Source organism: Platalea leucorodia (genome assembly GCF_965183815.1).
Source record: "Platalea leucorodia genome assembly, chromosome: 4".
Taxonomy (NCBI): domain Eukaryota; kingdom Metazoa; phylum Chordata; class Aves; order Pelecaniformes; family Threskiornithidae; genus Platalea; species Platalea leucorodia.
The window spans coordinates 64,523,511-64,547,318 of NC_138826.1; the positions used below are offsets into that span (position 1 = coordinate 64,523,511).

Below are 23,808 nucleotides of genomic sequence, written 5' to 3' on the forward strand. Positions count from 1 at the left end.
GTTGCTCAAAAGCAAATGCACCAGGTGGTTCTGGGTGATGGTGCTGTTGGCCTAACATTGATGGCTATATTGGCCCTGATAAAGCCCCCCACTGTGGCAGCTCCACAGACTGACAGCCCCAGGGATGGGTGGCAGTTTAGCACCCGCTACACCGTGATGGGGACCCCTGTTCCCCAGGGAGCGGCTTGAAGCTGTTAAAGTTGTTTCTGATAAATCTCCAAGCAGTGGCTAAGATGCAATAATGTCTTTTATAGCTCTCAGCCAGGGCAAGAGGTAAAACAAAGACCTGGTTCATGGAGCAATTTCTCCTGCAAGAGCGAGGGCTGTTGGGTGTTGGCACTGCCCAGCTCCACATCAAAGGCAGGCTAACTGTCAGACCACAGCACTGATGCAGCGCGACAAATTGCTGGGAGGAAGGGGGGGTGTTGCTTTCTTATGGGATTATTTTTTTTTATTATTTGAAATGGTTAAGAAGAATTCTCATTTGGGGAAATTTTGGCCATACTTTGCTACAGCATTAGACTTCTCTGTTGGGTCTCTTCTCCTAGAAATGTTTAGATTTGTTTTTGTTTGTGTTCTGTCTTACGCAGCTAAGAAAACAGTTTCAAATAGGACAAATTGTCTTGTTCCAGGGAGGAGGTCTGATCTGGAGAGTAAAAACAGCTTGCTACTTGGAGAGCCATCCACAAAATAACAAAGCTCTAAGGACAGTTCCCTACACTTCGCCCCACAAGAGGTACTGTAGAGCCAAGATGTTGGCCTCGGGAAGCACTGCTATGTGAGACAGTCTCCTTGTTAAGTGGCTTTTTTTCCTAGGATTTATGTGCCCCAGTGCCTGGTCCTCTGGGTGCCACTCCTTTGGGTACGATGGGCAGGGAGGCAAGTGCCTGGGGTGTTCCCTTCTCCTGCTTGTAAGAAAGGGGAATCGTGTTAGTTTGTTTCACAGGGATGCTGGTGCACCTTTCTGATAATCTTTAGTAGCTGGTGCTGTAGAAGAAGAGCTGAGTTTATTTTATTCAGGTGTGCGTTTCTCCCATATTTGCGTTTTGTGTGTCACTGGCAATATAAAAGGTAGAAATGCTCATGAAAAAGCCAATGTTCCTGCACAACATTCGTGGAAAATCAGTTCTGGATGCACAGAAGTGTGAGTTTCTTGTGGCAGTTGGATGGGGAGTTATACTCGGATGTTTAGAAAAGTGAGATGACATCATATGATCTGTACATCTTGTGAAAATGAATCAGCGCTACTATTATTAAAATACCGCCACTTTTAATGCTGCTTTGGCAGACTGGTCATAATGAAGAATTTTAAACTTGGTGTAGGATATAAATCCTGGTAGGAAGGAACTCTAAAAGCAACAGGGATTTTGCTGCTTGAAAACCAGACTCAGTTTAGTCCAATTTCTAGCCAAAAAACCAAAGTGTGGATTCAACACTTTTAGGTTCTCAATTAAAAGGTCATCATCAAGAGGTCCAGACTCACCACATCATCAGTCTCTTTTCCAGAAAATGTCACTCTTGTCCAAAGGACAACTGGAAGTGCCTAAATGAGATAATAAAAGTGGTAAGTGTGACCTGAGCCAAGAACCATTTTGCTGTCAAGGCTTGCTTAAAAAAAAAAAAATTTCATTAAGGAAGAAGTGTTAGAAAACGGCAGTCTTTTGATAGACAACTCATGAGACTAAACTGGTGAAACTCTGTAGAAAGAGGAGCTGGTGGAAATTATTCTTATGTTTACACCTGAGGCAATCACCCTGGATTTATTACTACATCTTGGGCTGCAAGCCTGAGTCTGATTTATTAACTACTGTCCATTTAGGTTTCTTATCCAGGGTGGTAAACCAGCTGTAGAAAGCTGAAAAGAAGTTGAACTGCATGTCTTGTCTTTTCAGCCTGTTTCTTGTGTTCATTTTGGTCTATAAACAAACACCTCCCAGGTCTCCTAAATAGATTTTCTGATCGAGTTCCCAGAACAGACCACCACCAGTCTCATTAAAGCTTATTTATGCTACTTTCATGCATGAATAAAAAAGCTTCAATTCACTGCTGATTTTATTTAGTTAGATCCTGTGCCTTGTGGTGGACATTGAATTGGAGTGACATTTTTGGCACCAAAAAAAAAAAAAACCCAGCAGGACTGCGGAGAACAGTTTGATGCCTGCGTCTTTTGCAGTACGAAAAGGAAGGGGTTAACCTGTTCTTGGCTGTGTGGTATTGATTGAGGCCCATGCAAAGAAAATACAGCTGTAAATAGTTAGGAGTATTCCCTAGTAGCTGTTTTTTTGGTTTGTGTTTTGGTTTTTTTTTTTTGGGGGGGGGGGGGGCGGTGTAAGTCATTGACCTGGGACTCTGGAGGTACGATTTGTTTCCCAGGGATGCCACCCGCGTCCTGCGTGATAGGAGGAGGAAGGTCGCTCGTTGCTTTAGGTCTCAGCTCCCCAGCTGAGAATGATGCTTTCTCCCTCCCCTACTTTTTCTAACTTGCTTGTTTATATCGCTAGCTTTTCAGCAGAGTAACATCTACTCTGCCTGTGTGCTGATCACGATGGGTCCTGCTCTCAGCTGGGGCCTCTAGACACCACTACGAATAACAAATATGATTTTCCCTTTAGGCTTCTCTCCTTCATCTCCATCTATGCTGCAGTGCCTGTGAGGTAAGACTAACAGCTAAAATAAAAAAAAAAAAAAAAAAAAAAAAATCAGTAAAGATGAAGAACAAGGGAGTAAAGATCCAGCAGGTGTGAAAAGTTGTGAAATGGTTTTGTTTTTCTCCAGTCCTGCTGGCTGATGATCTCATGCAAAGGTACCGCATTTTGGAAGGAGAAGGATTTCAGCCTGTCCTTTAAGTCAAAAGGGTAAACAAAAAGCAGCTTTGTATGTTTCCTTTGTGCTAAGCACATTGTGAATATTCTTAAGCATTGCCACAAGGATTAACATCTCTGCATTTTAATGTGCCTGGTGCTGGAATGTAGCTGGAAAGCAGAGCAGGCAGGAACGGTCTCTCCAGGTGGTGGGCTCTGCTAGGTGTCTCTTTGAAGTGCTATTCAATAGCTTTCTGTTACTCTTTCTCCCCCCTACCCCCCTTTCTTCCCCCCCCCCTCCTTCAACATCTTCTGGAACAAATCTTGACAGATTTCACGTTTCTGAAATTTACTGGACTGTTTTATTTCCAAAAACTTTTGCATGTCAGTAGTATTAAAAAAAAAAAAAAAAAAGCATGTGGACAAAAGTATGGAGTTTGGTATTTACTTTGGATCATTAACCTGGTCTGTAAATTTGATTTGATCTCTCCTTTTTTTTGTTCCTCCCCCCCTCTTTGTGTAATTTCAGAGCCCGCAAAGAGACGCCGTCTTTTGCTGCTTCGGGATCCCAGCAAGAAATGGGAGTCTGATGGATTGTAAATGCCCCTGCTTTGTTTAAAACCCAGCCAAACAGATAAGTGCCCTTTTAATTATCTCACAACGGCATTTTAGACATAGCTGTGCACAACATCGCTCTTCAGTTCGGTTTCAATTTGGTGAGCCCTCCATGCTTCACCATTGCAAATGAATGCTCTGCGGTTCTCCTTTCGGCTGACAAATACCAGATGATATCGGTATTTCACGTGAGCTAATTAATTAGTGTCTGAGGGAACTGCAGCTGATGGCTCGGGAAGCTCCCGGTGGTCTTTCCATGCCCCTCTGGAGCCGCCGTCTCCAGCAGCCCTGTGAGGTTTTGGGACTCTGAGGAGCAGCTCTGCGAGACCAGATGAGGCTGATGTGACCCATCTGAGTCTTAAGGAGTCCTCCGGGACTCATTAGAGGTTTAATAACTAAACTTGGCTGGTTTGATTGAGAAGATGCTTGTGTAGGCTTGGCGTGATCTCAGAGAAACCAGCTAACGCTGCTGGCAGGAGAGGGGGCTTTCTGCATGTGCTATTCATATGTGTGCGGAGAAAGTGATAACCCCTGCTTCTTCCTGCCGGTTTCCAGGTGGGAAAATAGCCAGGGACAGGGGAGAGAAGCCCTTAGTTATACTGAGTTTATACAGGGCATACAAAGAGGGACCGTGGGTGAGTGGTAACAAGAATTGTCGCCTCAAAGTTATGGGGACATTTATATCTGTGGATGGCAAATACAGACTGTCAAGAAAATAATTTCTGGCTGCTTAGATCTGCTTCTATAGGTGACCACTGCCTGCTCGTGGACACACCACTGCAATTATTAAATAATTTAAGAAATCCATAAAATATGGTCTCATGTACAGTGTAACTTTGCAATAGTATACAGCCATGGGGCTGGGGCAAATATTCACTGTGCCTGCAATTTACTGCATTAGAATAATGAAAAAACCACTGAAGCCAAGCATGTGAGCATTGGAGGGGATGTGTGACGGGATGGGGGACAGGAGCCAAATTATCTACTCCAAACCCATCTTGGCTGTGCTATCGGGGTTAATTAGCAGTGTAAAATGTCTGTCTTGCTGTTAGGAAAACTACAAACAGGTTTGCTACAGCAAATTAGACTGCAGTAACTGATGTGAATTCGTCTTACCTACCTAAGCAGAAGGTGAGTTTTGTGGTGAAGGCGCCAGCCTAGGACTGAGAGAGAGACTGGAGAGACAAGACAGTGAAGTAGGACGTTACTGCGGCACGAGAGAACTGGATCTAAACCAACTCATGTGATCCCTGGAGTCTCTGAAGTTCCCTCTTTTCTAGGAAAAAACTTCACTCCTGCTGTTATTACCAAGAAAGTTTGTATATTAATAGAAGAAATGACATGTCTGATATTAATGACTATGCTCTGTCCTACAATTGTAAACAGTACTTATTCCTGACTCTTCAATACTCTGATAGCAAAAAGGCTTGACAGTTCATTAAGAAACACTGATAAAATGAAGCCCTAGTGAGAAAATCAGGGTTTGTTCATTCAGCAAGGCTGGATAGGAAGTTAAAAAAGCTTAAATCATCTGTGTACCCCCACTAACAGAGCTATTTGCTCCTCAAAAAAAAAGAAAAAAAAAAAATTAACTTCAGAGATCCTCAAGGTCTTGATTATTAGGTTTGCAACTTGAAATCTGCTTTCTGCCAGCATGCTGATATCATTGTTCCCCCAAATTAGGTCCCATTAAATTAACCCTAACTTGGCCAGTTTCAATCTGGGCATCAAAGTTGAATTTGGAAATCATATCCTGAAGTGCGGCACGCAACTTGCAATGCTCTGTGCTCCTTGGCAGAAGACAGAAAACACAGTCCCTCTCAGGAGCTGTACCGATGTGAGAGATGATACTGAGTCTGTTATATGCACCTGTGGTTTGGCTGGTGCATCCAGCACCTGAGGAGAACAGATTCAAGGGATCTTGACAGGTTTCTGCAAAAAATCTTGTCCAGAAAAGAAGACCTCTGAATCCCTAACACTTTCCTCGTCTTACAGGTGAGCCTTGAAGACACTTGGGAGACCGAAGCTCCTGAATGCATGACCTTCCCCTGGGATTAGAAGAAAGCCATGGGGAAAGACAAGAAAGAAGAGGAGGCTGTCTTTCTGAGGAAAAAGATAACTTTGCTGCGGGCTTTCTCACTCCTCATCGGCAGCATGGTTGGCAGTGGCATCTTTATCTCCCCAAAAGGAGTACTGAAAAACTCTGGCAGCGTGGGTTTCTCCCTGGTTGTCTGGTTTGCCTGTGGGCTTCTCTCAATGTTTGGTGAGTGGTGAGCTTTGTCAGCCTTTGCTTAAGCAATTGGGAGGTGAAGGGAGCCAGCACATTTTTACATGTAGAAAGTTGGGAGAAGAATAAATGAAAAATTCCTTGTTCCTACTGCAACAGAAACAAAGGTTTAACAAGCTGGGGGGGGGCGGGCACCAGGTGTCGGTAGTTCAAATTATTCCCCCAGGGTGATTGAGAAAATCCCAGCACTTATGGTCTGTGAATATGAAATCATGTGCAAGTCCGGGGCAGAGGATTGACGATGACTGCAGATGGAGATAGCAGGGTCTCTGCCAGGAAAGCTGGGAGAAAATGGGTGGACTCATTCCATAAGGTGGAAGGGAGATGTAGGCATCTAAAAGGCACTTGTGAGTCTGAGGGCTGTGCAGAGCTTTTCATAGACACTGTGAAAGGGGCAAGAAGTGACAGTCTTAATATGCCATAAGGGATCCCCTTTCTGTCGGTGAGGATAGAGAAGCACTAGAGCAGATTGCCTGGGGAGCTGCAGAATATCCACCAGCCAGGGGTGGGTGTCTGGGTGTCTGTCAGAAATGGTTTGGATACATCTGATGCTGCCTTGGAGCAGCAGATGGAGCAAATCAGTTCAGCCCTGCTTTCTGTGCGTTACCCTTGACTTGGTTTCTGGCACTTAATACCAGTTTTTTCTCACAAAGGGTTGTCTTTTTGATGACAGTTTGATTCTAGTTCTTCTGAAATAATGTAGCTCTTAAAGTTATAACGGATAAGACGTATGGCTTTTAGTTTCCTGCATTAACAGTATGAAATCACAATCTCAGAAATGCTGTAAAGGTGCTGTTAGGAGAACTGCAAGGTCTCTCAGCTCTGGGGAGAAATCTCATGTTTATTTCAGTGGGTGACTTTAAAGTTGCTTCTTCTGTCATAACTTAGAAAAAAAACCAAGAAAGGAGAAATACTGCATGTGGAAAAAAAATACTTTGGCACTGAGACATGTACACACAAGTTTAGAAATTGAGACATTCAATTGTTAATATGGCAACAAGTGTGGTGCTTGCTCTTAGCGTATGCATGCCAATATTTGACGTTGCAGCATATGTGTGGTTGTTTGGTGAATGACATACTTTTGCTTAAAGAAAATCTTAAAATATAATGAGAGCACAGTGTTTCTTTTAAATAATAATGCAATAAATGATATGTGTGGGCTGATCACATACTGATCACAGTTCTGCATTTGGAAAGGTTTCTCTCTGTGTTGCATCCTTTGATAGGCTCTGCTAGAAGGGCCTCGGGAGTCACTTTATCAAGTTATTGTATTTTGTAGCCAAATTTGTTGGTTTGTTCTTCCCTTTTATTAGCTTGATGACCTCTGCTGATAATTTCTCTGACACTTTTTTGCAGTACCTTAAAAAGGCCTGCTTTCTTTTATGCTTTTTTCCTTTCAAGTATGGCATTTATACGAGTCCCATAGCATGAGTTCAGCAAAGCACTTAAACGCACACTTGAAGCATGTAAAGAGACCCACTGGAATAAGTGAGACGAGGTGTCTGCCTATATTCGACACTTTGAACAGGGATTCTGCCAACAGAGAGGCAGGAAAAATTGAAGTCCTCACCATCAGCATGACCTGAATATGGCAGTATTGCCAGGGGACTTGAAGGCATGGCCATATCACCACTGGGTTCCGCTGTGGTCTCCCTCCACAGCCTCCTGAGCCGGGCAAAGAAATAGATAGCACACGCTAGAGATGTTCTTACCCCACAGGGTCACATCCCAACAGCGCTCAGCCCCATTGCAAGAAGAGTTTTGCTCAAAGAAGTGTTTTATGATTTCTGTTGGTGAGCAAAGGATGTTTAACCTAGCAAGTGAATCCAGTGTAGGCAGGGCTTAAGATTCGTACTTAGACACGTTCAAATGGCATGATGAATTGCTCTGTAGAGAAAACACAGATGGGATTTTTTTTGGCACAGGCAGAGGCATAAAGATTTCTATCCATTTGCCTGAAAGTTTTAAGCTGTCTTCCCTGGCGCGCCTCTCCCAGGGTTTCTCATTGTGCCCCGGCACAGGGGCAGGGAGGCGCAGAGGCACTTGCCAAGCCAGAAGCAGGCAGTCCCCAGGTCTGCTCGTACATGAACACCTGGGAAGAGACAGACTGAGCCTCTCGTGTGGGCGCTTCCCTTGCTCTGCACCATCGGGGCCGTGTTCTCCTCCGGTGGCAGGTCTTCCCTCCCAGAGGGGATGCCCTTCCAGGTCCTCTGTCCGGTGTCTTCGAACGAAGGAAGGGATTTACGTGAAGATGCAAGACAAGGACATAGGAACATGGTCTGTGACCAAAAACATGATTGAAATGACCAGTTCAGCTACAGCCTGTCGGCTGAGCTGCTGTAACTGCCTTGTAAGCACCATTTCACCAGTCCAACTGTGAGAAGTGAGAACCCAAACCTCTAGGACGTTTTTCAAAGGAAACCTCTTGTAGCTCAGTGCAACGTTTCTATCGCACACCTTTCCACATAACTTCCATGGAAAAGTTGTATCATTAACCAGAAAATAGGTACTTTCTTTCTTTCTGACAGAAAAAGTCAATTACTTCAAAATTTACTTCAAAACACTGTAGCACACAAAAATAGGGAAGAGTGGTTCTGCTAACTCCCCTTTTCTTCCTCTAATTCACTACTTATTTTAAACAGATTCATTCAATCCCTGAAAAGTCACACAGAAAAGAGAAAATCCATGGGATGATTTACTTAGTGCATTTCTACCTGAACTTTCCCAGGTGCCTTGTGTTATGCAGAGCTTGGAACAAGAATCACCAAGTCTGGAGGACATTATATCTACATTTTGGAGACATTAGGGCCTCTGCCAAGTTTCTTGTTTCTGTGGGCAGAGTTTTTTGCTATCAGGTAAGAGATTTTGTTTGCCTTTTGCTGGATGCTGTGACAATTTAAAAAACCAAAAATTGCGGTGCCAGGTAACAGTCTGGGCAGTTTGTGAAGGAAAGAGTAGAAACAATCTGAACAACTTTTAAAGATTTTCAGTGATAAAGGGAAGAAGGCATAACGAGTAAATAGTTACACATGTTCAATATGATCTGTACTTGAAGAATCTCTCTCTTCAACCCTGGCAGCTGGTATCCTCCCAGAGCCATGGTATTTTTCAGACACCTACGACAGATGCCAGATTTATTTCAGATCTTCTCTTTTCACAGTGAAACTTTTTCGGATTCTCCTGTGGAGACAACTTTCTGGCTTAGCCCTTAGTTAAATAATATTTTAGAAGATTGTAAATGACTTCTTTCTTAACTTTAAAAAGAAAGTCCTCACCTCTCAATAACCTGTGTCCTTCATGTAAACTGAGATGAAGCAGGACATATGAACCACACTGCATTGCTCGGTATGATTAATCTCAACTTTTGCTTTCCAGTTGGGAATTAATCTTTTTGCAGCATGTGATTTTTAACCCATTTATTTGAGAAAAACCTATGAAAAAGACTCTATGGGAATTCACTGTCTGCATGGGAGAGCAGGATTAAGCTGGGTGGGGCAACTTCCCCCCCTCCCGAGTTTTGTGCAGTTTTACATCATGCCATTTTTCATCTGTCCGCAGACCACAGTTTGTTCTTGGTTCCCCCCCCAGGCCTGCCAACAGTGCTGTGGTTTCTTTGGCATTTGGACGCTACATGCTGGAGCCATTTTTTGCCCCCTGTGCAGCCCCTGTCCCTGCTGTGAAGCTCGTGTCTCTCCTGGGGTACTGTAAGTACTAACTTTTACAGGACTGCCGATCTCGGAGCCTCTCTGCCCCGGATCAGGGGCACTTACGGGGTGTTGTCTCCTGGGATAACTGTGAGATCAAGGCCCCGTCTGACCTCCTTGGCCACCTAAAACTTCCTGATCCAAGGTGCTGGTTTGGGGCCACTATATTCTCCAAGAAGGGGAATGGGCCTCCCTGTTGACCAGCTGGAGCCCTAGTGGGGGGGATTGTGCCAAGTACGGCAGTAGAAACTCTTCATGTATAATTGTACAAATGCCACCTGGGTTAAGGGTGTAAGGCTCAAGGTTTTGGACTCCTCGCCTGGTGCACCCAGCCTGTGAAGCTGTCCTGCCTGATCCGGGCTGGTGTGTGCTGGCACAGGGAGCGCTGTGAAGGAGGCTGCTGAGACATGCCTGCAAACTCACGCCTTGCCCCCAGGCAGGCGTGGATCACCCAACAGGAACCAGGCTCCTGGTCCCTCTTAGGAGCATAACTCAGCTCCCCCTTCCAACACTGTACACTGGGCCACACCTGTAATGTTTTCTGACATCTCTCACCTCGAGCATCCTCTCTGTAAAGATGCAGCCTTCTCCCAGGCATCCCTCGAGCAGGGAGCGCTGCTATATTTTTTTCCTGCATGCATCAAGCATGGGCTACAGCTGCAGTAGTGTGGTCTCCTCTCCAGACATGGTCCTCACCCTCAATTCCTGGAGCGTCACCTGGAGTGCCCGGCTGCAGACGGCTCTCTCCATCGTCAAACTCCTGGCTCTTGCACTCATCATCGTGCCAGGGATGATGCTGCTGGCTCAGGGTAGGTGTGCTGCTGCATGGCTGAGGGAGGGTGCTCAGCATGCCCGCCTGTCACGGCCTTTGTTGGTCCCTAGTGACAAGTGTGGTGCTCCTTTAGCTGTCAGGAGCTTTCTCTGCCTATGTGCTGGATGTGAATTAGCTGGGAGCTGAGACCAGGGTAGTTGACACTAAGCTGCATCATTGCGCTGGCTGATGCAACTGGCTCAGCTGCGCTTTCTCCAAAATGGAGCGAGGCTCGGTGCCTGAGGCTGTGTGAGCCTATCCAGGGTCATACAGCCACCTTCCTCTGCAGATGGTCTTTCTTTGGTGTCAGACTTGCCTGTTTTCAGCGTGGCTTGAAATCCTTCCAAAGCAGCACAGATTTGATGGACATCAGGGATGTGTGACAGCATCCCATGGTGACCTGAGCCAGTCACAGCTGTGTAATGAGTTACCAGCCCTCAGCTGAGCCCTGGTAATTGCATCTCTAACCTTTCTGTGGCTTAAGCTAATGCTTTTTACCTCCTAATTGAGATGGGCAGTAACTTAGTAAATTTACAATGGACTCGTGCGGGATTGCACACTCACATCCAGAGTGGGGGAAAAAAACCTACCAGTAGTATCTTCTGGGAATGATGCAAGAGCATTGGCTTTAATCCAAGCCTCAGTTTATAGAAAAGCCCAAGGCATTCCCACTCAAGGGATGAAGCCTGCTCCCTCTTCATGCTATTACCTTCCTCTGCGGAGAAAATAACACAGGCAGTAGGCTCCACGTTCATGTTTCTTTCTGATGTCTGGAGCTGGCTCCTTTGAACATGCAAAGATCCCCTCGGGCTGGCAGCGCTTCTGAACTGAAGGACTGCCCTGCAGCCAGAAATCCTGAGCCATTATTGTTAGGAATGCCTTCAAATGACAATCTGGAACCTTGGCACACCTCCTCAGCGAGGAGGATAAGTGCCGGTGACATCTGGAGGGAGAATTCACCAAGAGACCCCAATATGACAGGTTGTATTTAATGTGACTCATGGGGGACTGTAAATCACTCATTAATGTATTGCAGACAATAAATCCTTTTTATGCACCATCACTTATCAGCAGTCATTTTAGAACATAAAAAGACTACCCAATAGGCCGACTCCGATATTTTGGTTTGGTTTTCTTCAAATCTATTTTCTCTTTGACTTGTTTTTTTGTGTTTAAAAATCGGTTTTGTGCTTTTAAATCAGTTTGCCTGATTCCCCTGCCTTATTCTACTTTTTTTGGTTACACTCTTGTCCCTTCCTCCGCCATTACCTTCCTTTTGGCCTAGGTTTGTTTTAGAGACTTGCTGGGCCAGTGTTTCAAACCCAAATGCCCAAATCTCATCCCAGAGTTCCTTGCAGAATCGCCTCTGTAGAAGTGGCCTGACTTTCTCCACGGGATCTGTGCCATTTCATCCCTTTCCTGGTGAAGCCCAACTAGGCGAGCTCGGCATCTTTTACTTTTAAAGAGACTTTGATATGGAGAACTGAATATAGATGTGGAACCAAACCTTGGGCCATCTGGATTTGAAAATGTTGAACATACAGCTCCTTTTGACTGTGTTTTTTATTCGTTTTCCTTTGAACGAGAGGCCATTAGGTGCTTCTCCCTCCCCTAGGTTTTTTTGGAGTTTGATAAAATGTGGTTCGTATCTAAAATCCTGACACTGATGATGTTGTTGTTGTTATTTCAAGCAGAGAACTTTTAGGAAAATTGGGGGAGCTGGTAAAATGGGATCTCTATCTGAGCCACCTCTACTTTTTAATTTTATTTGCTTTGCCCTCTGTGTCCTCAGTTCCTCCTCCTGCGGGCAAGCCACGGTGGCTGGCAAGGGCGGCGGGCAGGGAGCATGCCCAGAGCTGGGGGCCAGGCTGGCGGTTCCCGCTGCCTCCTCCGCCCCGGTTCCCATGCTCCAGCCAGCGTGGGGCTGGGGTCAGTGCTCCCGCAGCGGGATCAGGAGGGAGCACAGCAAGAGCCGAATTAGCCGCCTCGCTGGCTGCACCACATCAAAGAGGAGTGTGCGTTCAGCTGCTCAGGGGGCTGGGGCGGGAAGAGGGGCGTCAACCCGGCGAATTAATTTTAGGCCTAAAGAAAGAACAGGACATCTTGTGTCCTCTCGTCTCCACAATCTCCCATTCCCACAGCAAGTTCTGTCTGAAACAGAACCAGCTGCTGCTGTTGCCCTTCCTGAAACGTCTCCTGTAGCTGGACGGGGGACAGATTTGTTCTGTCACTGTTGGTGAAGTAAACGTGTCAGCCCAGCACTGCAAATTAAAGCAATGAAACAAATCTGAATACCTGGCTCCAAGGAAGTCACAAGCACTCTTCCCAGGTCTGGGCAAGAGGTACAAGGGGCGTTATCCCACGGGAAGGAAGCTCGTCTCTGGCGTTTCCCTGCTCCATGTCTGTTGTTTATCTATCTCTTCTGCAGGCCACACTGAAAACTTCCAGGACGCTTTTGACAGACAGTCGCTTGTTTTGGATAAGCTGCCCCTGGCTTTTTATGCAGGCATGTTCGCATATTCAGGCTGGTAGGTGTGATGGGAGGGCGCTTCATAGGCAGCAGGCTGGTGTTTGAGACACGGCTCAAACTCTCTCCCTGTCTCTTCCCACTGTGCAGGTTTCAGACCAGCTTTGTGCGTGAAGAGTTGGTCAGACCTGAACGGTAAGGCTGGGAAGAAGTTGTCTTGGGTTACCAGCCTCTGGGGTACTGTGGCTTTCCCAAATGCAGTATGGGAGGAAATAAATAAGTTTGTGGGTTCACCTAACCAATGCCAGCTGCAATCTGTAGTAATACTGTGCATAACAAGCGATAACAGCTTGTTCTTTGTGTGTCTCTCTTCCCCTTTCTTGCAGAAATATCCCCCTGGCTGTCATCGTGTCTGTGATCACGGTAATTGTGGGGTACATGCTCACCAACATCTCTTATTACACAGTCCTGGGAACACAAGATGTTCTGGCTTCTCCTGCTGTGGCTGTGGTGAGTCGTCAGCCCTACCGTTATCTTTCTTCAGTGTGGTCAGCTTATGCTGAAGGGGTGGTCATGGCAAGTGTTTCAAAGAAGGTTTTCCTATAAAATGCCTTATTGCTTTGTCATTTCTCTGGATTATTGGGCAACAGTAAATTCTTCTAGTCTTGCCTAAAAGGTAATGAAAAATAACCTGCAGATGACAGTAGAAAAGGCAAGATTTATGAGTTATATTTTACTCCTTCGGTGGAGGAAGTTTTCTTTCTTTTGAACCTGATGTTGTCTAGAGATCACCACATGTTCCTAAAGTCACGCTTTCTCTCCTCCAGAGCTTTGTGCAGCGAGCCTTCAAAAGCCTGATCTCTGTGGTCCCTGTCCTTGTAGCACTGTCCTGCTTTGGAACCATGAATGGAGGAATCTTCACGTTTTCGAGGTCACGTCCCTAAGAATTTATTACTCTTTTGGCTTACTGAATCGGAGGGAAGCACCAGCAACCTGTGCAACTGCCCACCCACGTGATGGCATTTTAGCCACTCTTGTGGGAAAAATAAGGCCTTTGACTCCCAGGATGTCACCTACAGGATGATCCCTCTTGGCTAAGAGTCCACCCTGTCTATTTCTGGCCAGGTCCAGACTTTGGTATCTAGGGCTGGTCACAAACAAAGATTTTTTACCTTTTCCCCCCACCCTTCAGTTTAAATCCCCAGTTTAAAGTGAAATGTCAATGTTTCTGGTGAACTAGAGGCTTTGTTGACGTTGGCAGCTGCTCAGTGAGACCGGGTCTTCTTTTGCTGGGTTCACCCAGCTGCTCTGCTGCAGGGCACAGGGTCCCTCTGTTGCGAGGATCTCTGGCCAAAGGCAAACCCTCCCTCGAGGACTTTGCTTTGAGGTCAGTGAAATGTTACTGGGGACAGGCTATTCCTAAAGCAATAGTCGAGGCTCAACAAGTCTTGTAGCAATAAGAAAAGCTTTGTTCCATGGAAAAATTATTTTGCCAGCTTCACTGGCTACTACACTGTATGTCCTTATGGGAGCCTTGAAATTAGAGAGGAGGGCAGAGCTCACGGAGAAGCACGTTGTGCTGGTCCCGAGGAGCTGAGCAAACTCTCTGGAGCCAGTTCTGTTTCACAGCTTTGATTGCAAAAGGAAAAATCAGTTCATATGAAAGAGATGTTTCATAGCGTGAAAGCTCATGAGTTATTTGATCCACTACCCTGAAGTCCTGTATTAAATACAGGTGCAGAGAATCTGCCCTGTTAGCTCCTCTAGGTAGTGGTTTTCTTTGAGGATGAGGAGTCCCTGGGCAGCACAGAGGTTCTGCGTGTCCCTATCGCCTTTCTCTCCCCCATCCTGGCACCATTAACATCATCTCTGCAGAAAGGCCATATAAACAGTGATGGGGCCTCCCTGGCTGCTGGCCAGCCACACCCCTGCAAAACCACAGAGACAGCGATAAAACCAGTTTTACACTCATGCCCCAGCTGCTTTGGGCCCTGCTCCAGCCCAGCTGATGCTCTGGCATGGTTTGTTTGTGGACATTAAATTTATAAAATTGGCTGCAATGCCTTCTCCTTAATTGCCCTTTCATGAGTCAAAGGAGGGATGGAGGCAAGGAGCTTTCTGCTGTCATGTGTGTAGCTGGCCTCTCGGCAGTACGCCAAACTATATTTTCCAACAGCTGGCCAGAGGATTGAAAATCCTCTATTATTTGAGGAAATGGCACTTGATTTTTTAAAAATATATATATATTCACATATTTTTATATGAAAATATAGGCATCGAGACTGACAATCCCCTTTCATAAACTCACCAGCCTCTTTTATAAAGAATTGAAGTTTGTGACCCCTCCGCTTCCTACTGGAAAGATTAACCCCTTCTCTGATGGCAAGAAACTTTCATGCTTCTGTTTCCAGCCGGAACTCATTCATGGTCGCTTTGGACTTGCCCAAAGGTCTTTGCTAACAGGCCACCCAAGGGGATGCTGCCAGTGGTCCTGCTGGTGGGCTCTGCGCTGCGTTGAACTAACTGGTCCTGGGAGAGCTATGGGAATTCAACATCGGGTTTTTCTTCCAAATGCCCCAAAAGTGTAGCTAAAGGCAGAACTGTGGCCTTGAATAGCAGACTTGTGCTGGCAGAGGAGTGCCTTGGGGCCTCAGGTCAGTCCAGAGACTGATCTTCTCATTTCTAGTCTGGATGTGGGATGCTAATGCATGGGGCTCCCTGTCTTTTCCTAGGACTCTGTTTGTGGCTTCCAGGGAAGGACAGTGGCCTCCTCTCTTCTCCATGATCCACATTCGAAGGCATACACCTCTTCCCGCTGTCATGTTAATGGTAAGGAGATCTGGCTGTGTGACATGCCTTGTTCTTGCAGTCTTGGCTTTCTTGCAAAGCCTGGAGAAGCTGAGGAGTTTTAAAGGGTGTTGAGACACTAAGTCAGCCTCCAAAAAATAAAGAAAGTGGAACACTGGAAATGGCGGCAAAGTATTGAGTCCCCTTGTGCCAGCAGTGGTATCCAAACCCACTACCTTGAAGTTCCTGCCTTATAGCCTTGGACACCTTTTTTAAAAGTAGCGTCCTACCATCTGCCACAGTTGCTGCTTGATATAGTTCAATGAAAACACCTCTGCCAGGCTTTGGCTATTTGAAAAACTGAAATTCCCAGGTGTGGTAGAAATGCAGGGAATGAGCATTTGCAGAGATGCTCTCAGTTTTGGTTTGCCTTTTTTTCCAGCAATGGTCCAGCTTCATCCTAACTGTGCAGCCAGTGCCTCTTGCAGCTTGGCTGACCTGCTAAAAACTTAGCAGGTACCTTTGTAGGTAACCTTTGTATGGGCAGCGCAGGCTTCTGGATCACGTGTGTTTTAATTGCCCTGCCTAGGACATAAAGCATCAAAGATGCTGTTGATCTTGAAAGGATTGCTCCTTTCTGTAGCACATCATAATAGTGCATTTAGGCCTTTTGCCTTCAGTTTGTGACACTGTTCTGTAAAGCGCTCTGACCTCTGAAATGTTGGGGCTGTGAAGCAGCTGCCTGTGATCGCAGGGGGGCTGGAGGCGGTGATCCATATTACCCTTTCTAGTCCGAGAACCGTAGTAAGGCTTTAATGACTGTGTTTCATCTTCACAATGCTCAGTTCCCTTTGGTTACTGCCATGGTGTGTATCGGAGATATCTACCACCTAATGAACTTCTTCAGCTTTTCCCGATGGCTCTTCATAGGATTAGCCACCCTTGGGCTCATTGTCCATCGCCACCGTCACCCGGAGCTGCACAGCCCGTTCAAGGTAACACATGGCCTGTATCTAACAGCCAGGAACACGCAGGCTTGTCACTTCTCTCTCTTATTTGCTAATAATTAGAGCGTGACATGGCCATGATTGCCTTTAGGCTCTAAGGGCTCTCGATCCCTATTGCTTGGTAAGGCATGTAGGGAGCCTGCAAGGAGGCACCCTTGCCTGGATGTTATTTCAGTGGTAGGTAAGCCTCAGGTCAAGCTGAGAAGCAGAAGGGCATCAGGCTTGGTGGAAAAGAGCATGGCTGGAGGGACACCGGGAGCAAACCTGACTTAAGGAGAATTATCTCCTGGCATAAAAATATTGTATAGTGTAAAGAAGCTTGTGTGCAAATATTGCTGCTGCAGGCACTGAGGATGTGCACAGCATGTGGATGCGTACCACAAAGTGTTTTGTTCAGCAGTCAGCTAGCAGCAGCTAATGGCCAATGCAGTGTGTGGCCCTGTAGAGAAGGTCCTGCCCTCCTGCCCCAGGCAGAGGGAGGCGAGCGGCTTTGTGAGCTTCCAGCCGTGTGTGACCTTTGTGGGCTGCCTGTTGTACCAAGAGCCCAGGTGGGGTTTGAGGAGCTGCCTGACACAGGCAGTGTCCAGACTTCTCCCATGCTGGTTTCCAACCAGTGCTGCTGGTGCACCCCTTGTTTTTCTGGTTGCTGGTGGGACAAGTTTGCAGGTGAGTGCAGGATTTACTGCGCAGGCACCGCCCTGTGTGTGCACCTGCAAAACTCCTGCACATTCGGGCTGGTGACCATAAGCAGTGAGAGGCGTTAAAAGTGGGCAAAGGGAAGGAGGGAAGCAAGGGGATTCAATTCCCCCTCCTCAATGGGAAGTTGGAGATTGCTTTGTCCTCTTGTGCCTTTCCTTAGCCTCCAGCTGGGCCACTCCAGTGGCTGTGTGCTGGGTGCTGTGATCCTGCTCATGGGGAGCAGTCGGTCCCCTCACATCCAAGCTGGAGTTGGTGCTGGAGCAGCTTTCTTGCACTCGGGTCACCTTTCCCACTGCCAGATAATGTGCAGAAGATGTTTGGCTGGGGCGGTGCTGGAGGCATGCACAGCTTGTTCCTCTCTCTGGTCGTGCCTGCACGGTGCTGCCAGCCAGCTCCTGGGGAGGCAAGGAGACCTCCAAGGCCACAGGGACCGGGCAGACGATCAGCAACAAGCTCAGGGGACAGAAATGCTTCCCGCGGCTCCCAGGGCTCCTCCCCGAGCCGCGCAAGGCCTGATGCGAAGTTTGGGGTGATTTGTCTTCTCAGTCTTTTCTGGAGACAGCGTGTTTAGCAGAGACCTCAAAGCCTCCCAGTTTGTTGGCTGGCTGCACTTGTGTACTCACCCAGAACCAGATTTTGAATAAGTTTTGTCGTCTTCTTTTAAACCACACTTCTCAGGGGAAGTTTATTAGTGGATAGCACTAGTGGGTAATGTTTTTGGCTGCTGAGATTTTACCCCATTTTGGTTTAGACAGAGATTTAGGCTTTTTAACGGTTCCTAAAGGCAGATTAAGTGAGGGAGGGAAATTCTGGGGGTTTGTTCAGTTTGCTTGATTTTTTTTTCCTCCCTTCTCCCTAGTTTTTATAACCACTTCAGACTCGAAGCCCAGTTATCTGCAAGAGGGACGGGCTGCGCGCAGGTGGTGTGGGCATGTGCTGCGCTCTAGTGGCCACAGCCAGGTCGTCTTCTCCCACTAGCCTGTGGAGAGCAAATCATAAAATACATGGGATTGTGCTGGTACTTCTCCCCTATAGCATTTTGAGTTAAAATTGGTGAGAAAACACCGGTAAGATGAGGAAGCAGTCCTCTCACACACCTCTCGAGCAGATGTGCGGCGTGAGTGCGTGCACATAGGAGAGGCTGGCAGGGGATGCTCTGGCTGGAAAGACAGCAAGAGCACGTAAGTTTGGTGGCTGGATGGCTGCCATCACTAGAGCAACTGATGTCTTCCAGCTCAGCATGGTCAGTATCCAAAATAAGATCTCTGTTACTGGAAAAGAGATTGTGATCCTAGGTGAGGCCAGCAGCTCCTTCATTCTATCAGCTATGGCGAGGAGTAACTTGGCTGAGGTTGGATCCAAAGACTAAGGGAATGTTTCACAGGTTTATTATTTATTGCAGTCTTCCAATTTACTCTCCAAATAACCCAGATGAATTGGCTCACCCAACAGGGTAAGGCTGAAGTGCTGACTGCTTCTTTGGTCTTTCATCAGGGTGTCATTGAAACTCATGTTCTTGATGCAGGTGCTACGGAGATAGGGAGCCTGGTTTATCCTGTTTTGGCCACTGTAAGTCTCAGGCAAGCTGGAGGCAGGTCAAAATGTTATAACCAAAGAACAGTTTGTTTCAAAGCACTGTTTCTACTCTTGGCTTCAGATTTTCTACCAGCGATTGCCACAGGTGGCAAGTAGGTACGTGTGCGTGTGCATGCACAGATGCAATACATTTGGAGAGCAGTGGGGTATAGGTGACTTCTTCCCCTGCTTGGCTTGCCGTTGCGAGTGAGGTGAGGCTTATATTAGGAAGGAGGTATGCACCTCACAGGGCACACTGGGCTCCAAGGGTGGTACGAGTCAATTATTTTTATTCTATGCATCCTACTTGTTCACAACGGATTGTACAGAAACAGTGTGCAGGACAGATATGATTTTTCTCATCTTCTTTAAGATGGAGAAGTGAATACAGTGTGTGCTGGCACGTATGGAGGCTGATTTGCTACAGCCATCAGTTTTGCCTGAGAGAATCGTCTGTGCTCTTTTCCCCAGGTTCCCCTGGTCGTTCCTGTCTCTTTTACCATCATCTGCCTCTTCACTGTGGCAATGTCTTTCTACTCAGACCCTGTGAACATTAGCATCGGATGCACCATGGTTTTAAGTGGTTTTCCAGTCTACTACCTCATAATCCATAGGCAAATGTCAAGTCGCTGCCGTAGCCCATTTTGTAAGTATGAGTTTGAGTTTCAGTATTGTGAACCTTAACACACTCAGGGGTGGGGATGTTGGTTTGTTCCCAGGGCTCATCTCTAATGGAGCAAATTGCTCCATGACCAACAGACCTCATGAAACCTAAATCATAACCCCTGCCACCCCTTCAATGGCTTTCCCAAGACGCAGCCTCCGCAGCCGAAGAGACAAGGGGTAGGCTGTGCTGCGGGTGGTTGGCAGCCAGGCACGGGCTGTGTCTGCCTGGCTTGTGAATGTACTGCTAAGCCAGCCTCGTGCTTGGGTTTAGAAAAGACAGGGCTGAGGTCTACCAATGGGGAGGAACCAAGAAGGTTGCTTTCACTACCCAACCCTGGTTTCTACTAAACTTTATCAGACCTTCGGGATCACTGCCTCTCAGTCAAATTTGGCTGACACTGAGCAACAAGATCAAAAGTTAGGATGGAGAGACTGACTGGCAGACACTGTAACCCTGTGCACAAGCGCACTTGCTGAAAGGTTGGGGAGAGGACTGGTAGGAGAAGATGGTGCCACCTGTGGGCTACCTGTTTGGTGAAGAGGCCAGAATGGTTTTGGGCACAGATGTGGGTGTGTAAATGAAATACGTCTCCGCCCCATATAATGTCTAGCACAGATTTCCTTTGTGAGTAGCCCTGGTGGCACAATGATTTACTCAGAAACAAGAGCCCAGTTTTGAGTTTAATTTATAATTTCAGTTATGAATCTTGTTTTCTTTTGATTTGATGTTGGGCCGAGGGGTATCAGTAACCAGCGAACAGAAGAAAACATACAGCAAGAAAAGAAACAGATACAGTGATATGCTAACATAAAGTGCTCCAGCCATCAGTGCTGATGCTCTGATTTTCAGCCACGTCTCAAGATTTCCTCCGAACTAAACTTCCTTTTTATCCCCCTTTCAGATTATCTTACACACAAACTACAGTTACTGCTGGAAGTAGTCCAACAAGAAATCAAGACCTACTGAGAAAACTATCAGAACTTACAGGAGAAGATAAAATCTACTTATTCTGTTTCCAATACCTTTGATCTTACCAAAAGCAGGTCATGCTCTTATTCTTTTAATCACTGCAAATGACGATGAGCCTGAGCCAAAACCTTGCTGCAAGTGTTCCTAAGCTTGCCAATTGGGATTGGGATGAGTGTGTCACATCTCCTTCTGCCCTTTTCTTTTTTAGCAGAACAATCTAGTTCTCTGAAATGAGCTTGCTTTGCCTGCAGAGTGTCTTCGAAACCAAGATCCTAATTTTGCAGCCTAGCCCAGTTCTCAGTAAAATCGTGTGTGTGTGTGTGTGTCTACACACACATACGATTTTTGAATTTTGTAACTTGGCAAATAGAGAAAGGGAGCATGTTGCAGAACTTAGTCCAATACATGGAAGCCAAATGTGGGTTTCAAACTGAAGCATTGTAGTAGCCACGCTGGGGACAAGCATTATGGAAATGGATGGGGAGAGCAAATTAGAAATAAGGTAGATGAATTGGAAAGGAGGAGGTGGAGGGATAAAACTTGATTTACGAGAAAGTGCAGATTCAGGTTAATGAGAAGATATTTGAAACCCCTTTGAAATTCAAATATTAACAAAGTAAGCTCAGAATGTTTTGCTTTGATTATTGTATAAGCAGAATAAGTTTATTTTGCTTTGAAATAATGTTTCAACTTTTAATTGCATTTTTCTACAATGACATTTCAAAATGTACAAACACATTAAAAAAAATCAGCTAAATATCCACAAGAATATGACAAAATAGATCCTGATCCCTGCCCCAACTCCCCAGCCCCCCTCCCCACCTGGTGCTACCAGTGAAGTTGAAAATTCAGATTTTGGCCCAACTCCAGTGGAATACAATTTAGTTAGACAAAACGACTGATGAGACTTGGGCAGATTCCTTAATAAGTGCATCTTTTGGTGCAGTAAGAAGACATGAAAGACTTCATGTCAGAGCTTTAACTTTAAATCTGCAGTCGAACGACTTGCTGAATCGATACATAAATGCTCATTTGAAGTATTGACATAAGAAAGGTTTCCGTTATTGGATTACTTTGGTTTACATTATTAATGTGGCAACGTTATGTCCAGATAAACTGGCAACTAGCTATTTCCAATCACTTAATTGTTAATCTTTTCCTAAAAGATGGGAAGTAGTATGCTGAGACTCCCCTAATGACGACTGGAAAGACGAAGAGCAGAACGTGGAGCATTTTTAATCTTTTGTATCAAGCAATTATGTACTTCAAGTAAAACCAAAATAGCCTTTACAAAACCAATGTAATCTACCAAAACATGTAAAATTCACCATCAAGATCTGGAAATAAATAAGTGTGTTTTTTTTCCAAAGCAATTGAGAATTATTATTCTTGTTATGACTGCTTTCTGTTCCTGCGCTTAATTAAGCTGGGAGAGCAGCAGCGTGGTTACAGGGCTTGTTTCCCCCCTCCCCGTTCCTGCAGTTTAATTTACAAGCTGCTGGATATTGTCCAACAGGAAATCCAGTCTCACTGGGAAAACCATCACAACCTACGGGAGAAGGTACCGGCTTTAAATGAGAGTGTGGTTTCAGGCGAGATCTGGAAATGTTTCCAGGCTCCCGGGCATGGCTCGGTCCCCCCTCGCATCGAGCTTTGCTGAAGTTGAACCCCCCTGCACACCTTCCTTCAGCACCCCGTGGCCGGGCCCAGGTGTGGGTGGCTGGGGAACCAACCTGCAGAAGACCTTGCAGAACCAGGTGTGTCCCATCACCCCAACACAGCCTGAGTCCACCCCCTTATGTACTGGTTTGGGCGATTTTCCACATCTTGAGGTAGAAGCATGAGGCACTGCCAGCCTGGTCCCGTGCTGTAGGACCCCTGTGAGCACAGTGTGCCCACGCCGTAGCAGCAGTACTCACGCACCAAACCTCGGAGTGGTCTGAAATTGCAACAGAGCTGCTGTGTGTCTGCAGATAGACATACAGAAAGGAGGAAACATCACTTTTTTCATCCATTTCCTCTGAAGAGAAAAAGGGAACAAGAATTGAAATTCCTGGGGGGAAAATAGGTAATCCTACCTGCTGGACCATGGTTTCTTTATACATGATAAATCATTCGACATACGCAGGGAAACCACACTTGGGTGCCTCTGCTGACTGTGAAGGAATATGATCTTGCAGGGCTATATATAGGATGTCTGCTCCAAGACCTGTCAGATACTGGAAATGCAGACAGGTATACTACCATGGTTATATTGACAGTTAGAAATCAGAGGTTTAACAGCTCCACGGATGACATTGCAATTAAAAGTGAAAAAAATGAAAAATATGATGTTCAGACGGTATCGGTTTACAGTGAGCTCAAGTTTCCAGTTTGTGGCGAGTTGTTTGTTTTTAGAGAGGATGGCATGCTCCTCCCAGCAAAGCTACGTAAGCATTTTCTACCAAGCCAGAATGTTTTTCCTAGAGCTGATATCTCTTGCTTCTGAAGCTCTTGGCTTCAGTTCAGAAGAGTATTTTACTAGAGAATTCACATATGCAAAAATGAACCTGTGGGACCCGGTCCTATAAAGCTCATCAGTCAAAGGGAAGCATAAAAGTTGTGCAACTGTGGAGATGAGGGCCAAATACTATATGGGAGGTCAAAAGCCAGTCAAGAAAGGCCAGCCGGGGAAGAAACAAAGTTCAACTTCATAATCACATTTGTGGTGTTTTGGTTTTTCTTTTTAAATACTGTGTCTATAAAATGCACTCAGAGTGCAGCCTTTCCAGAAACAAAAACAGAGATTTATGTGTTTCAGTCACTACTGGTCTGACTAGATCATCAGGAAATAAAAATGTTCTGGGCAATTCAACTGAACATAATTTGTGTAAGAAAAACAACAACAAAAAAATATTTACATCTGAACCAGTTTATGTGGTTAGTACTACTTGACCTGTCGTTAAACTTTTATGCTTCAGAGCTCTGCTGGGAAACGCTGTCAGCCTTTTAGACTGAAAGGCTGGAGGTCAGATTGGAAACCTCTTAACCCTTCTCTGATTTCCACTAGGAAAAACAGAGTGGAGGCTCAGACTCCAAGGTAAAGGAACAGAAATACTCTGGATAGCAGAGAGCTCTGCGTGGGCTGCCTGAGCCTGCCCCGCAGGGCGCTCTGCTTGGTTTGCACTGGTTTGGGTCGCTCCGTGCGGTGCTGCGTACTGCAGCCCCCCCTAACAATGCGACAACGGACACGGAGAGCATGTTGAGAGATGCACCCACTTTCTGCATTGAGATTTGGGGTTCGCTTTGCAGGACAACGCCAGCTTTTGGCTTTCAAAGAATATGTTCAGCAGAAGCTGCTCCCAGCAGGAATCTTGAAAGGAGAGGTCCTGAATATCCCCGGCACTGGAAGGATGGGAGGAACTGGGGCAAGGTAAGTG

At 46.1% G+C, this 23,808-nt stretch overlaps 2 protein-coding genes across 3 annotated transcripts in view; both read left to right on the top strand.

Annotated features, from left to right (window-relative positions):
• The first annotated feature begins 4,988 nt into the window (after positions 1 to 4,988).
• Positions 4,989 to 21,712, top strand: LOC309589828 (cystine/glutamate transporter-like). 2 transcript variants are annotated; one of them, XM_082310407.1, is made up of 12 exons: positions 4,989 to 5,679; positions 8,432 to 8,558; positions 9,292 to 9,407; positions 10,091 to 10,216; positions 12,647 to 12,746; positions 12,836 to 12,880; positions 13,072 to 13,195; positions 13,513 to 13,616; positions 15,418 to 15,514; positions 16,318 to 16,467; positions 19,225 to 19,399; positions 20,322 to 21,712. In XM_082310407.1, the coding sequence occupies exons 1-12, from the start codon at positions 5,484 to 5,486 to the stop codon at positions 20,384 to 20,386; spliced, it is 1,425 nt and encodes a 474-aa protein (XP_082166533.1). In that variant the 5' UTR covers positions 4,989 to 5,483; the 3' UTR covers positions 20,387 to 21,712. The 2 variants fall into 2 exon arrangements, with proteins under 2 accessions (XP_082166533.1, XP_082166534.1); XM_082310408.1 differs by lacking the exon at positions 20,322 to 21,712 and having other exon boundaries at positions 19,295 to 19,360.
• A 273-nt stretch (positions 21,713 to 21,985) lies between these two features.
• LOC309589829 (protein mono-ADP-ribosyltransferase PARP12-like) overlaps positions 21,986 to 23,808 on the top strand; it is a 39,343-nt gene continuing 37,520 nt past the window's right edge. The window contains exons 1-2 of the mRNA XM_082310411.1: positions 21,986 to 22,146; positions 23,439 to 23,801. The gene's annotated coding sequence lies outside the window, so the exon portion shown is untranslated. The remainder of the gene's footprint in view (positions 22,147 to 23,438; positions 23,802 to 23,808) is intronic.

Bases quoted from the DNA above. Each gene is read 5' to 3' on its own strand.
- LOC309589828 (XM_082310407.1), top strand. From the start codon at position 5,484: ATGGGGAAAGACAAGAAAGAAGAGGAGGCTGTCTTTCTGAGGAAAAAG. The intron at 5,680-8,431 runs GTGAGTGGTGAG...GAACTTTCCCAG, and splicing joins TGGGCTTCTCTCAATGTTTG to GTGCCTTGTGTTATGCAGAG. The intron at 13,617-15,417 runs GTCACGTCCCTA...GTCTTTTCCTAG, and splicing joins GGAATCTTCACGTTTTCGAG to GACTCTGTTTGTGGCTTCCA.